Source organism: Phodopus roborovskii, unplaced genomic scaffold (genome assembly GCF_943737965.1).
Source record: "Phodopus roborovskii unplaced genomic scaffold, PHOROB, whole genome shotgun sequence".
Lineage (NCBI taxonomy): Eukaryota > Metazoa > Chordata > Mammalia > Rodentia > Cricetidae > Phodopus > Phodopus roborovskii.
Window position 1 is genome coordinate 6,767,503 of NW_026126546.1, and position 16,948 is coordinate 6,784,450.

General features: G+C 52.7%; 1 protein-coding gene across 1 annotated transcript in view; it reads left to right on the plus strand.

Annotated features, from left to right (window-relative positions):
• The window catches only part of Sorcs2 (sortilin related VPS10 domain containing receptor 2), a 355,042-nt gene extending 348,196 nt beyond the window's left edge, over nucleotides 1-6,846 (plus strand). Inside the window, exons 22-27 of the mRNA XM_051200383.1 lie at nucleotides 313-425; nucleotides 712-837; nucleotides 2,068-2,167; nucleotides 2,628-2,730; nucleotides 4,520-4,623; nucleotides 6,444-6,846. Of these exons, the coding sequence (XP_051056340.1) occupies nucleotides 313-425; nucleotides 712-837; nucleotides 2,068-2,167; nucleotides 2,628-2,730; nucleotides 4,520-4,623; nucleotides 6,444-6,508 (611 nt within the window). The 3' untranslated portion in view covers nucleotides 6,509-6,846. The remainder of the gene's footprint in view (nucleotides 1-312; nucleotides 426-711; nucleotides 838-2,067; nucleotides 2,168-2,627; nucleotides 2,731-4,519; nucleotides 4,624-6,443) is intronic.
• The last annotated feature ends 10,102 nt before the right edge of the window (nucleotides 6,847-16,948 follow it).

Genomic DNA, 16,948 nt, shown 5'->3' on the forward strand with positions numbered 1-16,948 from the left:
AATCTCATGTGACTGTTGATCTGGTGGGGTGGCTAGTGAGTTGAAGTCCTTGAGGAAGCAGATGACGTCATAGGGTATGTATCCCCGTGACTTGAGGAGTAGCTCTCATGAAGCAGGTGTGTGCAGGGCCATGCCCCTGTCCCCACTGTCATCATCAGTACATGTCAGGGTCGAAGGAAAGGAGGGCCCTTATGCTCCAAACACAGACCCATTGGGATAGAGGTGAGGCCGTCTGGGCGGTGTGGCATTGCTACCTTGTGCAGGGTCCTAGCCACACCGCAGACCTCACAGGCCCTACTCTGTCCCTTCCAGCTCAGTTCCAGGCGGTGCCTCTGCAGTTCTCCAGGGACCTGGACACCTTTAACCCCAACACTCCTGAGTGGAGGGAGGATGTGGGGATGGTGGTCACCCGGCTTCTCTCCAAGGTACCCTGTGACTTGGGCTCCAATTCTAGCCTGAGCCATGGTGTGCTTTGTGGGCTGAGGAATGAGGGTGGGACAAGGCTGGGGCTGCTGGGGAAGTGGTGGGTTGATGCCCTGGGTCGGATACTCGGAGGGAGGGGCAGGACTACAGAAACCCATGGGAACCGAGAGGCAGGAGTGTGGAGCAGGGCAGGTGGCCAGGAAGGGAGGGCAGGCGTTGCTGGAAATTTAGCTGCGGAAAAGGATGAGGAACAGGAAGAGGATCCAAGTGTTCTGCCTGTCCCTACAGGAGACCAGCATCCCCGAGGAGCTGCTGGTGACTGTAGTAAAGCCAGGGCTGCCCACCATAGCCGACCTGTATGTGCTCCTGCCCCCTCCCAGGCCCACAAGGAAGAGAAGCCTCACAAGTGACAAGGTATGTCCACGGCCACCCAGGCAGGCCACGGCATGGCAGGGCTGGGTGGCTGAGGATGTAGGTGGGGGTCATTCCTGGCAATCACATCTCTGTGGGACATCCCTTAAAGGCTTACTTTTTTCTGTAATGCTGTCTGACCCGAGGTACCACCATCTGCCAGCATCCAAGGTTAGTGAGATAGACAGCTTCCAGGGCGAGGAGGCTAGGCCAACGTGTGGGGATGGTTTCCACTCTCTCACATCATTGTCTAGGGTTGCCATGCGAGATCAGACTCACCGCTAGGGGTACTCGGACACACAGGTGAGCACTGTGAGAGACTCTGGACCTCAAGTGACAGGGAAAACTGGAAGTTAGATCAACAATCCTAGAATATCCTCAGTGAAGTGCCTTGACAGGGACACCTTGGGGACTGTTATCAAAGAGGCCCCCATACGCTGAGTGCCGAGTAGCCTTTGAACCAAATGGCTCCATTCTGAAGGCGAAGACAAGTTCACAGGGACAGTGGTAGCCACCCAGACACTCAAGAGGCTGTGGGCTGATCACCTCCTGGTGTCGGTGTGCAGGAGTATGTTCGGTGTGAGCCTATAATGAGTGTCCATGGCACAGGACGGAGGCAAAGATGATTCTGTGGCTGTCACAGCTTCTGGCTCTGCCTAGTGGATTTAGCAAAGGTCGTAATCCCATGTGGAAATGAGTGTCATTGGGCACAGCTGGGTTTGCATGCTAGGTCCTGGACAGTGACTGACGGGTGGTGTCATAATGATGGTGAGGCCTGGGCGAGCTCTGATGTGTGCCGTGAGCCTCGCCTGATAGCCATGTTACAGGGATCTTGAGCAGGGCTTTGTTTCCTCCCCAGAATTTCCAAATGCAGCAGCTCCTTCTGCCTCCCCTCTTAGGTGGGCTGGCCTGTCATGTCTCATCGTTGTGGTTTTCCCCTTGCTGGATGGAAGACTCACTGACTATACCAGTGTGGGGTCTTCTGGAGCACCCCAAGTCCTCCACCCCCACACACTGAAACCTGTGTCCTCTCTGTCTGTCCCGTGCTGAAATGATAATTTATTGGTGGCCGGGATACCTGCACCACCAGTGGCTCTTAGTGAACCCAGCTGGTGGGCTCGCAGACCATTCCTTGATGAGAACACAGAGGCATCAGGCAGCATCCCTTCCCAGCTCCAGGGGACTCTCCAGTGGTCCAGATCCCAGGATTCTCCCACTTCCCTTTGCTTACAGAGACTGGCAGCTGTGCAGCAGGCACTGAACTCCCACAGGATCAGCTTCATCCTTCGAGGAGGGCTCCGTATCCTGGTGGACCTGAGGGACACAGATACAGGTGACAAACCTGTCTTGGGTCTTCTCTGGGGCAGGGTGGGTGTGAGCCCAAGCCAGTGGATGCTGAGAGTGTCTGTAGGACTCGTCTGAGCCTTTATCTAGCTGCCAGCAACCCTTCTGGCTGGGGCATCCCTGGCTAGGTGCACCAACTCCTACACAGTCAGCCCTGGGCCTTTCCATCTTGGCATGGTTTGTATGGAAGCAGCCACAACAACCAGCAGGAACCTGCCAATTAATTCACTTAACACCAGTGCAGAAGAATGCTTCTCCCCTCTGCAGGAAACCTAGACAAAGTAGGCCCTACTTGTAGTAGGACTTCGCCAGGAAGAAAGGCCAGTCCTCCAGAGCCATATAGCACGTCCACGCAGCCACATGGGCAAGGCCCGCTGGACAACATGAAGTAGAGTCACCGAGACCAGGGCCGGGAACAGCCAGCCCACAGCTTCTCCTCCTTCTTCTAGGTCCTCAGAGGCCAAGTGGCAGTGGTGGCTACTGGGCTGTGGTGGTCCTCTTTGTCATTGGGCTCTTCGCAGTGGGGGCATTCATCCTCTACAAGTTCAAAAGGTAAGGCCTCCTGGCGTCCTTGACGTGTGACAAGCAGCTCACGGCCCCAGCGTGGCTTCCACAGGCCATGGAGTAAGGTGGTGTGAGTCTGTCCCTGTGCTGGTAGCCAAGAGGTTCCCAGTGTCCCTTCTCCTCAGCCTTGTTCTCTTCACAGGCTCAGGGCAGCCTTTCCTTTATTCATCCTCCCGGGAGGGTACACTGTTTGCCCAACAAATGAGGATGCAAGGTCCAAGGAGGCGCAGTATCAACTTCAAGGCTGGTGGGGCAGGATTGACCGGTTGCGGCTCTGTATCTTAGCATCCCACACCTCAGCTATGGCTGCCACAGCTTCTACAAGCTGTCCCAAGAGTGCTGCATGAGGGGCAGGTGGCCCAAAAGACAGGACACTCCCTACCATGCACCAAGAGGAGGAGGCCAGATGTGTCCAGAGTGAGGCCGGCCCAACATCCCCAGGGCCAAGGCCATCTTTCTGGACCAGCTCAAGCTTTGAGTTTGGAAGGGAGGGATATGTTGCCATAGAAACAGAGAGCTCAGGAAGGGGCCAGATGTCCCTTCCCAGAAGCTCCGGGCAGCCCCAGGGGGGAAGGCAGAGCAGGGCAGAGGAATTCTGAGTAGTCAGTGGAGGGAAACCAGAGTTCCCCTCCGCCCGCTCCCCTCCAGTCAGTCCCTTTGTCCTTTTACCCAGCTGGGCTTTAAGTTTTGCCTAGGTCATGGCAGCTGGGGGCTGGCTGTGTTCTGACTGGCAGTGTCCTCAGCACTGGGATGCTAGGTGACAAGCCATTCAATGTTCCTGAGTCTCACAGCCACCATAAGTCTGTTTCTCCCTGACACCGTGCCCCTTGCAGGGCCCACAGGAAAGCCACTGCTTACCCAGGAGTCTATAATGACTGACGGGGAGGGCTACCTCCAACATCTAAGTCCATCACTTGGATATCCCTTGCTGAAAGGGATACGGCCCACACGTCATCTGGGCACAGTTAGTTACGCTTTCCTACTCAAGGGAATGGATGTTCCTACCGCCTCGAGCTCCCACCACCACCACTCCTAGGCCTCAGTCTCCTTGTCTCTGAATGGGCCTATGACCTTTCTGCGTCTGGCTGGAGTTATTGTCAACACCATGGGCCTTGCCTGTGGCTCTGGGCCCAAGCGCTTGTGGGGCAGAGTGTGCTGTCTTCCTCTCTGCTTCCCCTGGGGCCCGAACTAGAAGTGGACAGCAGAGTCTTGGGAAGTCTGGATGGACAGAGTTCACCAAGTGCCCCTCAGGACTGAATCAGCGCTGAGAGTACGTGCGTGCACGCGAGTGTGTGTGTGTGTGTGTGTGCGCACACGTGTGTGCGTGCGAGAGTGCACGTGCGAGTGTGTGCGTGTGTGCACTCGTGAGTGTGTGCGTGAGTGTGTGTGTGCGCGCGTGAGTGTGAGTGTGTGCGTGTGTGTGCGTGAGTGTGTGTGCACGTGAATGAGTGTGTGTGTGCGCATGTGAGTGTGTGCGTGAGTGTGTGTGTGCTCGCGAGTGAGTGTGTGCATGTGAGTGTGTGTAAGTGTGTGTGTGTGTGTGTTACTGTCCTAGCTGTGAGGACATAGGTGACAAAGAGGACAGAGATTAAGCAGTTATAGCATGCCTGGATAAAGAAAAGGTAGGTGACTATATACGGTTAGCAGTAGACAGCAGAACTGGGTGGAGGAGCTTACCGGAGGGTGGGCTGTCTGGGGAACAGTCTTGTGTGGCACTGTCTCCACCATACCCCCACAAGGACCTTATTCAAAGCTGAGCTGTACCTCTGACCAGCAGGAAACGCCCAGGCAGGACGGTGTATGCCCAGATGCACAACGAGAAGGAGCAGGAGATGACAAGTCCCGTGAGCCACAGTGAGGATGCCCAGAGCACCATGCAGGGTAGGAGCTGGGGCATGGGGACCCTGCCTGCCCCCACCACAGAGGGGTCCACCAGAGCCATGAGTCCTGGACAGTAGTACAGGGTGAAGTCAGAGGGCATTCTCCTGGCAGTGGGTGGTCAGCTTGAAAAGCCCTCACAGAGGCAAGGAGCTCCCTCACAGGAGCCTGAAGCTGCCCGGCCCCATCTCCCCCCATCCCATTAGCTGTTTGTTTGAAAAGGCAGAGTTCAAAAGCATTGTGTGTGTGGACCCTCAGAACAGCACAGGATCTTTACCCAGGTGACCTCTTTCCTGTCATACCCACAAGGAGAGGACCAGGCCTGTCCCCTTGGCTGCGGCACCCTCCCTTCCCACCTCCGCCAGTACCCTTAAGTCGTTTTCCCCATTGTGTAGTTCCATAGCTGGAACACTGTCCAGGCCTAACCAGAGCCCTACTGCTCTGAACCTCTGTCCCACACAGGCCCTGCGTAGGCCCCTGTGGTGTTGGTGGGCACCACCGCCTACTCACCCTCAGTGGCAGTCAGCATCCTGCTGGGGTGTCCAGGCAGAGTGTGGCACACAGCAAGGCTTTGTCAAATGCTGTCACAGGCATTTGACCCTCACCTTGAGAATTAGTGACCCAACAAGGTCTTTCATCACCGGGATGGCACAGCTAGCTGTTGGTGGCTGAGCTTGGATCCCAGCAAGATCAATCAGACCCCATCCTGCATCCTCCAGGCCTTCTCCGGGCTAGGGCATCTCCCTACCCCTTCCATCCATTTCCCACATCTGCCAGCCCAGGAGTATTGATCAGGATGGACTTACAGCCTCTAGGACCGTAACCCCACCAGTGACTTACTGAGTGTGCAGGAGGCCCCAGACCTTAGACCTTCTGGTCATTGTCTGACCCCAGGAGCAGCCTTTTAAATCAATCATATGACAAGAGGGAGCTGGAGGAGCATAGCCTTGTGCATAGCTTTATATGTAGCCTTGGGCTATGCAGCCCTAAGCACTGCCCACATAGCCGGACCCTACTCTCGTGCAAAGAAATCATAGCCTGTGCTAGAAGGATAGGGGGTCTCAGGAAGATGGTAGCCCACTATCCCACAGCGACATGTAAATTCCTAGTAATAGTACCAGGGCACTCTTCATGGGGACCTTGGCATGGACTAATGGGGACCTGTGGCAGTTCTTTTCCATGGTGCCCCAGCAACTGATGTCACAGATCACATAGGTCCAGTGAGGTGGAGGCCCTAACAGAGAGTCACATGAATAGTCAGGTCCAGTCCCAGGTCTCACCCCCACAGCCTGGGTAGCACCAGCCCCTTCCCACCAGTACTGTCTCCGCTCATCTGTTTTGTGCAGACAGCAAGAGAGGGACACGGGCTCTACGGAGAACATCCCTGGTCTCATAATGCAACTCATACAGGGACATCTATTAACCTGTCTTTGACCATGGCTGTCTTCCCTCTCTCCCTTTGTGGTCCCCATCCCCCTCCTTGCCTCCTGGACCATACCTCACACCAGTGTTTTTTACCAAGAGGGGGCAGATCCTCAGCCCTTCCTGCGCCCCCTTGCTGCCGATGCCAGGGGTGGCCCTCACGCAGGTCAGTGGGTGCCTCACTGAACAGTCCTCTGGACCACTGCTTGTGATGGCACCTGGCACCTCCCTCCTGTCACCACCAAGGACACTGGAGACCCCACCCCCCACCCTGCACCAGGCACAGGGAATGTCACGGTGCCCACCGCATGTTGGCCCCACTGGCCGCTGAGGTCACTTGTGTTCTTCTATGGTCTGTTTTCCGCCATCTCCACTAATGGGCTGCTTCCTTTGTTCCCTAGGCAACCACTCAGGTGTGGTCCTGAGCATCAACTCACGTGAGATGCATAGCTACCTGGTGGGCTGATGGCACCAGCTGGCCAGGACACTCTCCTCCTGCTTCCTCCACAGAGGGTACAGGATCACAAGTGCAGCCCCTGAGACCCATGGAAAGGCCATCTCCTCTAGCTGTCCCCACTCAGAGGACAGACATCTCTCCCTGTCAGCCCCAGTTGGCCCACGGGATCCTGGGGCAGCCAATTCATGACCCGCCTGGACACAGGCCTGTGGTGCCATACAAAGTCCCAACCTTTGACTCTGAGGCATCACAGTCCTTAGACCCGAACGTGCGGCCCTGGCTGCTCCAACTTGCAAATGCAGCTCAGGCCGGGCCTGGCTTCTCCTGCCTGGAGCTGAACCTGGGGTGAGCCTGCACCCCCAGCACCAGACACATAGACCGATCAGCTCTGGCCCCACATTCTCTGTCCCTGCAGAGGACCCCAGAGCCAGGAAGTCTATGGGCCAGGCCTCCTCAGCACCACCCTCCAGATGGCTACTCACTCCACTGCAGTGTAAATACCTGCCTCGGTCGAGCTATTTGAGTTTGGGGGCTCTTTCCTTTACTTTCTGTTTTCAAGGCCAGGCGACAGAAGCCATCTAAATCCTGTCAGAATCCCACCCTCAGAACCCCCTTTTCAGGATGCCCAGGGTTGGGCTTAGAGGGGCAAAGATCCTCTGCTTTTCCCTCAGGGTTGTGGGGGTGGGGGTGGGTGGGGGAAAAGGAAGGAAGGGACCCCTACATGAAGTTCCTGCTCAGCCAATAGGAGCTGGCCTTCTACTGCCCCAGGTGGCTTCTGGCCAAGTCTGGGCTCTAGAAGAGTTCACAGGCCCCAGAAAGGCACATAGCTGCATACACCAGGCTTTGATGCCTCATGGTTTGAGAGACCCATGTAGAAGCAACCAGAGGAGGTGTGGATGGGCAGTGTCCCCTAGTGAAATGAAGTAGAGGACCTGGAGACTGGTGGCCTTGCTGGGTCACAGACAGAAGGCGACAGCAGTAGCTGGGGCCAGCTCTCCGCTCCTCCCGTGCAGGACGCCTGCTGCCTGCTCCCACTGTGCAGGGGCCCGGCACAGGTCGACACTGTGAGCTGGCACAATTCACCTTTTGCCTTGAAACTGAAGTTTTCCTTCCCCTCCTCCTCCCGCCTCCAGACTCTTGCTGCCCCGCCCCCCCCCCCAGGCTGGCCTCCAGCCAAGGTATCTGTACTCCCTCTGCTGCTGCTTGGCCCCACCCACCAGCATTCTTGCTAGTTCTCCCTGGGGAAGAGATGTGGCCTATATGGGAGGAGAGGTCAGGACAGACCCTCACATGGGACCGTTCCAGCTCTCGGTTTCTGTTAGGGGGTGGGCTGGGTGTCCGAATGTTCATGTCACAGACAGAATAGCATAGAACAAGGCAGCTGTGTGGGGCACCAGGATGATCTGTGGAGTCTCCCAACTGTACCCCAGCAACTCTCATTTACTGCCACTCTCTGGGGATTAGGGATCCCTCCAGAGGTGACTGTAGGCTGTCCTTGTGAGGGGCTACAAATGGGAACCTCATACCAGTGAAGGCGATGAAACTTACCTTCTTGCTGTCTCAAAAGAAACCTAAGCAGAGGCCTGCCCCCTGTACATGTCCCCACATCCCTGTTTCCCCGTGTCACACAGGAGATGCTCACGCACCACACAGTCCCAGGTCCAAGGCCAGCACAGAATCCCTGGACGTAGCCCTCCCCTTTAGCTCACCAGTGCCTGGAGTACCGACTAGAGGTCTTTGCCTGTTGTGAGTACTCCGTGCCACTTGCAAGGACACTTGGGTAGGCTTTCCCTAGCTATTTGGATTTCATGTTACTGTTTCTATTAAGAACATTCCGAGTGTGTAGACCCCAGAGCCTCAGCGGCTCTCATCTCCATGACTGCAGGCTGCTATGCAGGCACAGGGTTTCCCTGCTACCAGCTCAGGGGCCCTGTGCCACTCTCCACTGGGCCCTGTGCATACCTGGCGTGTGGGCATAGCAGAGGTGATGAATTCTTTGTTTCTCCTTTCTAAAAAGACCAATAAATCATTTGTGATGCTTTTAACAAAGATTAAATCGACAGGGTCCGCGTCTGCCTGAGTGTGAAGATCTGCTTCGTGCTTTATGTATGCGCATGCCTCTCACCACACACATCACCTCCTTACACACCATGTCACATGCACACCACACCACACCCCACAAACACTGTCCACCTTAACCTTAAAACGAAGGCATGCTTTGTGCCTATATGCACATACTCCACACCACACCACCTCCACCACAATTCACACCACACACAGTATCATACCACAGGCCGTGCACCGGGGATGATGGCAGTCGAGGGGATTTCTGAGTTCATTCCCTAGCACAGACACAGAACTGAACACCTGGGAAAGCTGTGGAGAGAGGGAATGTATTCCCCTGGAGGGCCTGAGGCTGCAAGTCCCTGAGCAGACGCTGACGGGTTTTGTGGGGCCCTTGGGTGCTAGCTGCCCTTTCCTCCATTGACCTGCTCAGAACCTGCCTCCCACTCTTTCCTCCCACCATGACTTCGGGGAACAAGATGCTGCCGTCCCAGAGAGTCTGCTTTTGATTTAGTAGTTTACCTATGCCCCTCTAACTCTGTTTTGTGCCCCGCCTCTCGGAGATGTACACCAAATGTTGTCACCGTGGGGGTGGGAGGGGACAATGGCCACTCTAAGTGGTTCATTCTGAGGGGAGGCAGGGCCTAGGGAGGCCTCAATCTAAAAGAGAGAGAAGATTCCATGGCCTCCCTGAACAAGAGGACAAGTGCCCGACTCCCTACAGATATGCCTCGAAGTCCCCTGAGACCTAGCTGACCGTGGACGGTGGTGGGAATATCCTCCCTTTTAAACCCTCTGCCATACATTACCATAGCCTCCAAGGATGGTTACTGAACACCTACATCGGTTACACTAGTCTGGAGCTGTGAAATATTCGGATAAACCTTGGTCAAAACCCAGACATTTAAACTTGGATTAGATGTATATTTTTGTTTTTAAGCCAGTCCTTGTAACTGTTACAGAGAGTAGCCAATAACCTTATTGATTCAAGTAGAGGTGTGATGTCAATGTTATGAACTTTGACCTTTTATGAACCTGTATAATGTTCGCAGACCTTCGTAACCTGCTTCCTCTCTAGATTTCTTTTCTACTCTGGAAAAACACCCAGCCACATTATGAGAAGCAAGGATATTAAAAAACCAGCACCGAACAAGCTCATCTGTGACAATCCTTTGCAGGTTGACACAGGCAATGTCATGACAGTTAATGGCTTAGAAGATAGTGCTATATAACAACCCTTTAGTAAAAGAAGGAGAATCCAAACTGCATAGGTATTAAATTCATATTACCTGTATACATACTGTCAAACTATGGTGTCTTAGAGTTTATATTTCTGTAAAGAGACACCATGACCATGGCATCTCTTATAAAGGAAGATGTTTGATGAGGGTGGCTCACTTACAGTTCGGAGGTTCAGTCCATTATCATTGTGACAGGAAACAAGGCAGCGTGCAGGCAGACATGGTGCTGGAGAAGGAGCAGAGAATTCTTACATGTTGACCCACAGGCAACAAGAAGTGACTGAGACACTGGGTGTGGCTTGAGCACACATGAGACCCCAAAGCCTGGCTTCACAGTGACACACTTCCTCTAGCAAGACCACACCTACTCCAGCAAAGCCACACCTCCTAATAGTGCCACTGCTTATGAGCGTATAGGGGCATGGTAAGTCCCCGGTAAACCTTATAGAAAACCCTAGGCAGTCTTCATACAGTACACAGAGTGACCTAGCATAACTATGCTTCTGGTTTTGAAGGCATGTAAGCAGTAGAAACAGAGTTTTATATTATATATTGCAGGAGACACAATGTCCTCGTCTGGCTGTTTGTGGCTCTCCTTTATCCCTGTCACAGAGTTGGAGGGTCATCTGACTCAGGAAAAGTGGTTGGGGGGAGGCACTGAAGTAAAACATGCATGGGTCTGATGGGAAATCCAGACTCCATCTCCAGAGCCACCTTTTGATGAGTTCAAAGAGTACACAGAAAGTTAATGTAAACACAAGAGGCATTTGCTCCTCTCTAAAACTGAACCTAGTGGTTTACACTGGACGAGAGACTCCCCGCTGAAATCTAGTGACAACTAGTTGGATTCAAAGTACATCTTCCTTATAAAGAGTACAGATCTGACCAGGTGCGCTTCATCCATTCAGTGGGTGTGGGGATTGACAAGCTTTTCTCGAGACTCTAAAGTTGAGACTCTAAAGTCTTTAAATTGTATAAGCTCATGGATTGGTGGCAGTGTGTATTGGTGATCAAGAAGAATCAAGCTGACAGATGTGTTCATATTCCCTGCATCTGACTTAAGTCCCAGGCTAGACTTGGGATGATCAACTGCTTGGAGACCTGAACACCCTCTTTTATCTTCCTGATCCACTAACGCCAAGGCTCTGTGAATATAGATGAGTCCAAATTCCTCTACCATCTCCTGCAAGGAAAACATCTCAGGGGAAGTTGGGGTCATGGCCCCTGACAAAAGAAAACAGGATTTTCTTGCCTGAGTGTCTAGGAATCTAATTCTGCCCAGGGTTTGAGAAGGTAACCAAGGGGTAACTGTGGAGGAATTTTGAAACCAACTTGTCCCATCTACAATGAGATGGAAGAGAGAGAAGTTTGGGGTCAGGACTGTCCTCTCTCTACCCAAATTTTCTAGTATTTGGATGGGCGGGTCCAGTCTGTCACCGAGGAGCAGTTAGTGCAGTCCAGCCTGTCCTGGGAGGAGTGTGGACTGAAGTTCACATCTGCTGATGGTTTAATCCCTGCCGTTTCCTGTCCCTCCTTTGGTCTTTAGCAGGGATGTACTGCCATTCTGTCCCTGACCATGGGGACTTGGGCCCGGATCCCTGTAGCCTTGAAAGTACCCAAGACATTTGATGCCACCAGTTCTCAAAACATTAGATTTACTGTAAATCACACAGGCTTCAGGAGGCATAGAAGCCTCACTTTTCATGGTCTCTAGCAGCTTCTCTGCTGATCCTATTAGCCATAGTAAAGATGTTTCCAGGGGTCAGAACCTCAGCTACATTCACAGAACTGGAAATAAAGTCAAATACAATGGGGAGGCAAGGGGTCCCCAACCCATCAGCCCATTGTACAAATGGCCAAGGGGGAGCCCAGAAACCAAGATTTGTGAGCCTCATTCTGGGACCCACCCATCTACCAATTCAGAAATTCCTCAGGCATCAATCATTTGCAGAAATCCCGGAGACACAATTAGCACTGCATGCATTCTACTTCTAAGAGGAAAGAGCCAGGACTCAGACTTAAAACCAGAAAAACTCAGTATTGCAGGAACAAATGGTTCCCATAGTCAGCCTGGACTTCCCTCAGAACTGCATAAGCCCGGCTTATTGTCAGCCACAACTGACAGACAGGGTTGACACTCCTGCACAGGTTGACCTCTGGTGCCCACCACATTCATATCTGGTCCCCAGATGAGCAGGCTGACTCACCGCACACACACACACACACACACACACACACACCACCACCACCACACCAAAATACAATACATACAGCACAATACAACACATACACACTGCAACATGCTCACACCATGCCACAACGTACACACCATATCAAACACCACACATCAAAATACAACACACACACAAACACGACACACACACACTGCAACACGTTCACACCATTCCATACATTCCATAGCATACATGATGCCACACCAAACACAACATGCACACCATACACACCACAAGACTCATGCCACTATACACACACCACTCACACCACACCAAACACACTACACTACAACATGCACACCGTACACCACCACACGCACAACCACAAATGCCTCTAAAAGTGTGGCCCCAGGGCAGTGCGTGCCCACAGTGGATAGTCCAGGAGAAATAGGATAGATGGAGGCTGGGAACATTGCCTGTAGTGCACAGCAGGGGAGTTTTCCAGATCAGTCTTTAAAATGCCTTGCAAGCCTTGGGCACCTCTGACCTTGAATCACCCCTCTGCCTGGGTGACAGAGTCGAGCAGGGCCAGGATGACAATGAGAGCAAAGCCCTGACCTTGAAGCTGACCCCAGACTGAGGGAGTGTACTGGCTGGTTTTGTATGTCAACTTGACATAAGCTAGCGCCATCAGAGAGGAAGGAGCCTCAGCTGAGGAACTAACTGCCTCCATGAGATCCAGCTGTAAGGCATTTTCTCAATCAGTGACCAACGGGAGAGGGCCCAGCCCATGGGGGATGGTGCCATCCCTGGGCTGCTGGTCCTGGGTTCTATGAGAAAGCAGGCTGAAGAAGCCATGGGGAGCAAGCCAATAAGCGTCACCCCTACATGACCTCCGTAACTCCTGCCTCCAGGGTCCTGCCCTGCGTGAATTCCTGTCCTGACTTCCTTCAGAGATGAACAGCAGATGCCACAGAGCCTCGTGCTCTCAGGTCTTGGCTGAGGGCACCACACTGAGTGCCTGGTGACTTGCAGAGGCACAGGATTCACAGGGAGAGGAGGAGATTCTGTGTGGGGATGTCTGTAGTCGCTCAGCGAGGCAGCACATGGATGCCTGGCCCAGCAAACCTCCCACGAGGGCTGTGAGAAACATCCTTGGTTCCTGTTCCTCATACCAGGATGACTGACCACGGAGGTACCTCAGGGTGCAGGGATAGCAGCCAAGCAAGGTTCCACCACGGTGAACTCCGTGGTGATGTTCCCTTGGATGAGACTGTTTGTCACAGGCATCCCAGGCCTAGCGTGTCCAGACCCAGGATGCCCACAGCACTTGGCCCACCGCTGGGCTAACAGCAGCATTGACAGCCTTCAGCTAACATCACTGCGGCCCACATGTTCAGCTCTGTTAATGACCTACCTAGATCTTGGCTCAGAAGGCAGTCTTGAGCTGTGCCTGCCAGCTGAGCAGTGATGGGGCAATGGCAACCCAGCCATAGTGACAGCTTCAGTCTTGGCTGTGCATCTATTCCTGCACAAGGCACATCCCACAGCTCCACGGGCCATTCTGGCAGTCGCCCTGAAGCGGATGTGCAAGCCACTCCACAGCAGAGGGGGACTCTGAGTTGCAGTGCCAGCCAGATCTGGGGATTCTCAGACCACCCATGAGCACAGCAGGTGTCTGCTTGGCATGGTCACTCAGCAGGGACCAGCCAGCGTGAGACACACATCCTCACTTCCTATTAAGAGCATTGGAGACTCCCAGCAGTTAAAGTGATGCGGTTAATTTTATGACCTCACAGAGTTGTGGGTCAGCCTAGAGAAAAGGCACAGATTTAGTGGGGGGGGGGTGGGAATGGTGACTACGTTCCTAATCACATTTCCCTTCCGCCTGATTCTTCCTTGGCTGAGTTCTTTAGGGAGGTACACTCTTTAATGGTCTAGTGTAATTGCTATCTAAACTCTCCATCTCTGAGTCCCAAGATTCTCCCATTTCTGCTCCATCACATAGCTACATGGAACTTTCCAACCCTAGGATAAACTGCGAGAGCCAAGGCAAGCGGGCACCAGCTGCAAGCTAAGGAAGACAGGGGCCTAGTACCTCCCGTAGCTGCAATTCTCTGGTGTGCTCTTTACATACCTCATACTTAAAATGGGGCATAGGGATTCACTTCTTACATCGGTGGGACCAGGAGGGCTAAGAGGTGAGAAGGGAGAGGGAGCCCTGGTCAAGAATGAGGTCAGGAAAGGGAAATGGCTCCCCCGGCCCTCAGGTCACTCAAGGTCAATAGGGGAAGCTAGGAAAGGAAGCCATAATCAGCTCAAGGAGCCTGGGCCATGTGGTTGCAGTGAGGACAAGGCCAGTGGAACTCAGCTGCGGCTGGAGAGATGTCACTTAGTGCCTAGCTTGGAGCCTGAAACCCTAATGGCAGGCGTTGTGTAGGGAGCAGAGTGCGTGATGTGCAGGGGTCAAGCTCCGAGGAATAGACAGGCTGGAGGCGAGATGTAAGTGCTGGCCCACCATTGCCCACTGCGCCCCAGATGTGCTCCTGGGGAGAGGGGAGCTGAGACGGGACAGCATCCAGCTTAGAAGTCACAGCACGGAGAGGCAGCGTGCTCAAGTGTGGTGTGGCCCAGAGCAGAGGGTGGAGGCAAAGAGAATAACGTGCCCAGCCCAGGACAGGGTACCACAGCAGCAGGCGAGAGGCGAGGGAGAAAATGGTCACTGAGGCAAATGGGGAAGCTGACAAAAGGCAGGAGGGCCCCTAGAGGCTTGAAGCCGAGTGGAGAGCATCCTCATCATGGTCTTCTGATCGGGTGCAGTGGCAGGAACGTGTCCTTGGGTGACCAAAAGAGTGCAACACCTCTGGGCCCCACATCTCCCTCCCATGGAGTATAGAGGAGACTTTTGGTTCATGTTATGGTGTCTCCTACACCACCCGTCAGCTAGAAAGTCCGAGTGCAGCTTCCAAATAAAGGAATAAAAAGGCAAGGTGGCCAGAACACCCACAGATGAATGCCATCAAGGGTCTCTGCCTTTGGCACCAGGAACAACCAGAGACGTTGACGTGGTAATTCCTGGACCAGGGTTAAGCATGGTCTTCGGTGGCCCAGCCTTGGTTCTAAGATGCAGGAGATGGGCTGTGATAATAGACTGTGGGTTTCCAATCACTGTTGCTAAGTGATTTCTTTCCCAGTGTGCCAGGAGGCAGGAGTCCAGCAGCCTCTGGACCCTCCTCAGGCACGAGCTACACAAAGTAAGCTTGCAATGAGTCTGTGCAGGTCCATGACTGCAGCCTGAAGTTGTCCCGTCAAGAGTTGACTGAGTACAAGGCCGCAGGGTTGACGGGACACTTAAGGTCTCTGTGGAGTGCTGATGAGAAGGTACATGTGGCTGAGTTTCTGTCCGGGGTGACATGTTTATAAAAGGGGAAAAAACTTGAAAAGCTGGTTTTTAAAGCTAGCAGATACGGATATAGCAATGTTCAGAAAGCAAGCACGCACCCGCAAGGGCTCTTCTGCTGGCTAAGGGGAATCCAAAAGCCACTGGTGGATCGCAGGGAGCAGGAAGGGTTTTGAGCCTCACGCACTCAGTGATGTAGCCACATGGACGTGGGAAGGGAACCGAGGGCATGAGGAAGCATATATCTCCAGGCTCTCCACCTTCATCAGGGCTCTGCAGCAGCTTGGGCACCCATCTCCAGCTCAGGAGGAATGCAGCACACCTGTGTTCTTTAGGCTCCCCGAGAGCAGGCACCCAGGGGATTCGGTTCTGTTTCCGGCACTTGGCATGGAGCTAGGAGGTGAGGAGGCAGTGACCATGTCTACTGAGTTAGAGACTCAGGTCCACAGACCAAAACTACTTTTTAAAAAAAAAATGCTCAGGGATCCTCTAAAACGGAGGGATTTCCCCTTCACCAGTGAGATCCAGCCCCTCCCACCTGTCCTGTGACCTCTGATACCCCCAGAAATGATGGTTCCGGCAACTGTGGATAGCTTGGACTGCACGGCAAGCCACTGTCAGGAGGACATGAGGCTGGGCCGCACAGCACAGTTTTATTAATACACAAACAAGTCCCGCCAATGGGCGCCAGTCGAGGGGTACATAGTTACAACAGTAGAAAAATCAGTTTGTAAAGCAGAAAAGTTGGATGAGGTGACTACAAAATGGGGGAAATGGGCTGAAAACTAGGATTTTTCATCACAAGTCTCTTTGCATAAAAATTTTACTTTCTGAATTAAATACATTGAGCGGCACAATCAAAATATATTTACAATTATTTCAAATGGGCTACCAACATAATTAAAAAAAGACTTTCTCTTTTCTTTGCCTGTGTCTTTCCAAGATTATTTTAAATATGACTTTAGTTTTTTTTTAAAAAATACAATAAGGAAATAATTACATTCATAATGTGAAAAACATTTTACAACTTAGAGCCACGAGCAATTCATTTGGAATACCTAAAATGTAGAAATGGTGTTAAAATGTAAAGTAAACCTTTGCTAGAAAATCAATTAAAAACATTGTCATGTCAGAAACACCTTTGGTCCCTACGAATTGTGAATTGAAGACCCCACTTGGAAAGGACAATCCAATCCAGTGTGTGGGAAGCCGAGGTTTCCAAAACCAGTATTGTTCCCAGCTACTGGCAAAGGATATCTCTCAAAATGAAGGGGTGGGTTTCCCATGCCATTGACGTGGCCACACACTGCTTCAACCTCTTCCTGAGGCCGAACAGAGTGCAGACAGTTACTTTCAGTTTATTTCACAGTAGAAACCTGCCCTCTGGTGTGGCTAGTGGTATGTCAGTGGGAAAAGGACCCAGACATTCAATTACTTTAGAAATATGTCACGGATTTGAAATGTTTCTGGTTTAAGAGTACTTTAGAAAAAAGAAGAGGAGGAGAAGAAAGACAACAGTCCATCATTTTGATGTGCCACACCCATAGAATGGACCATGGGGGTGTTCTGT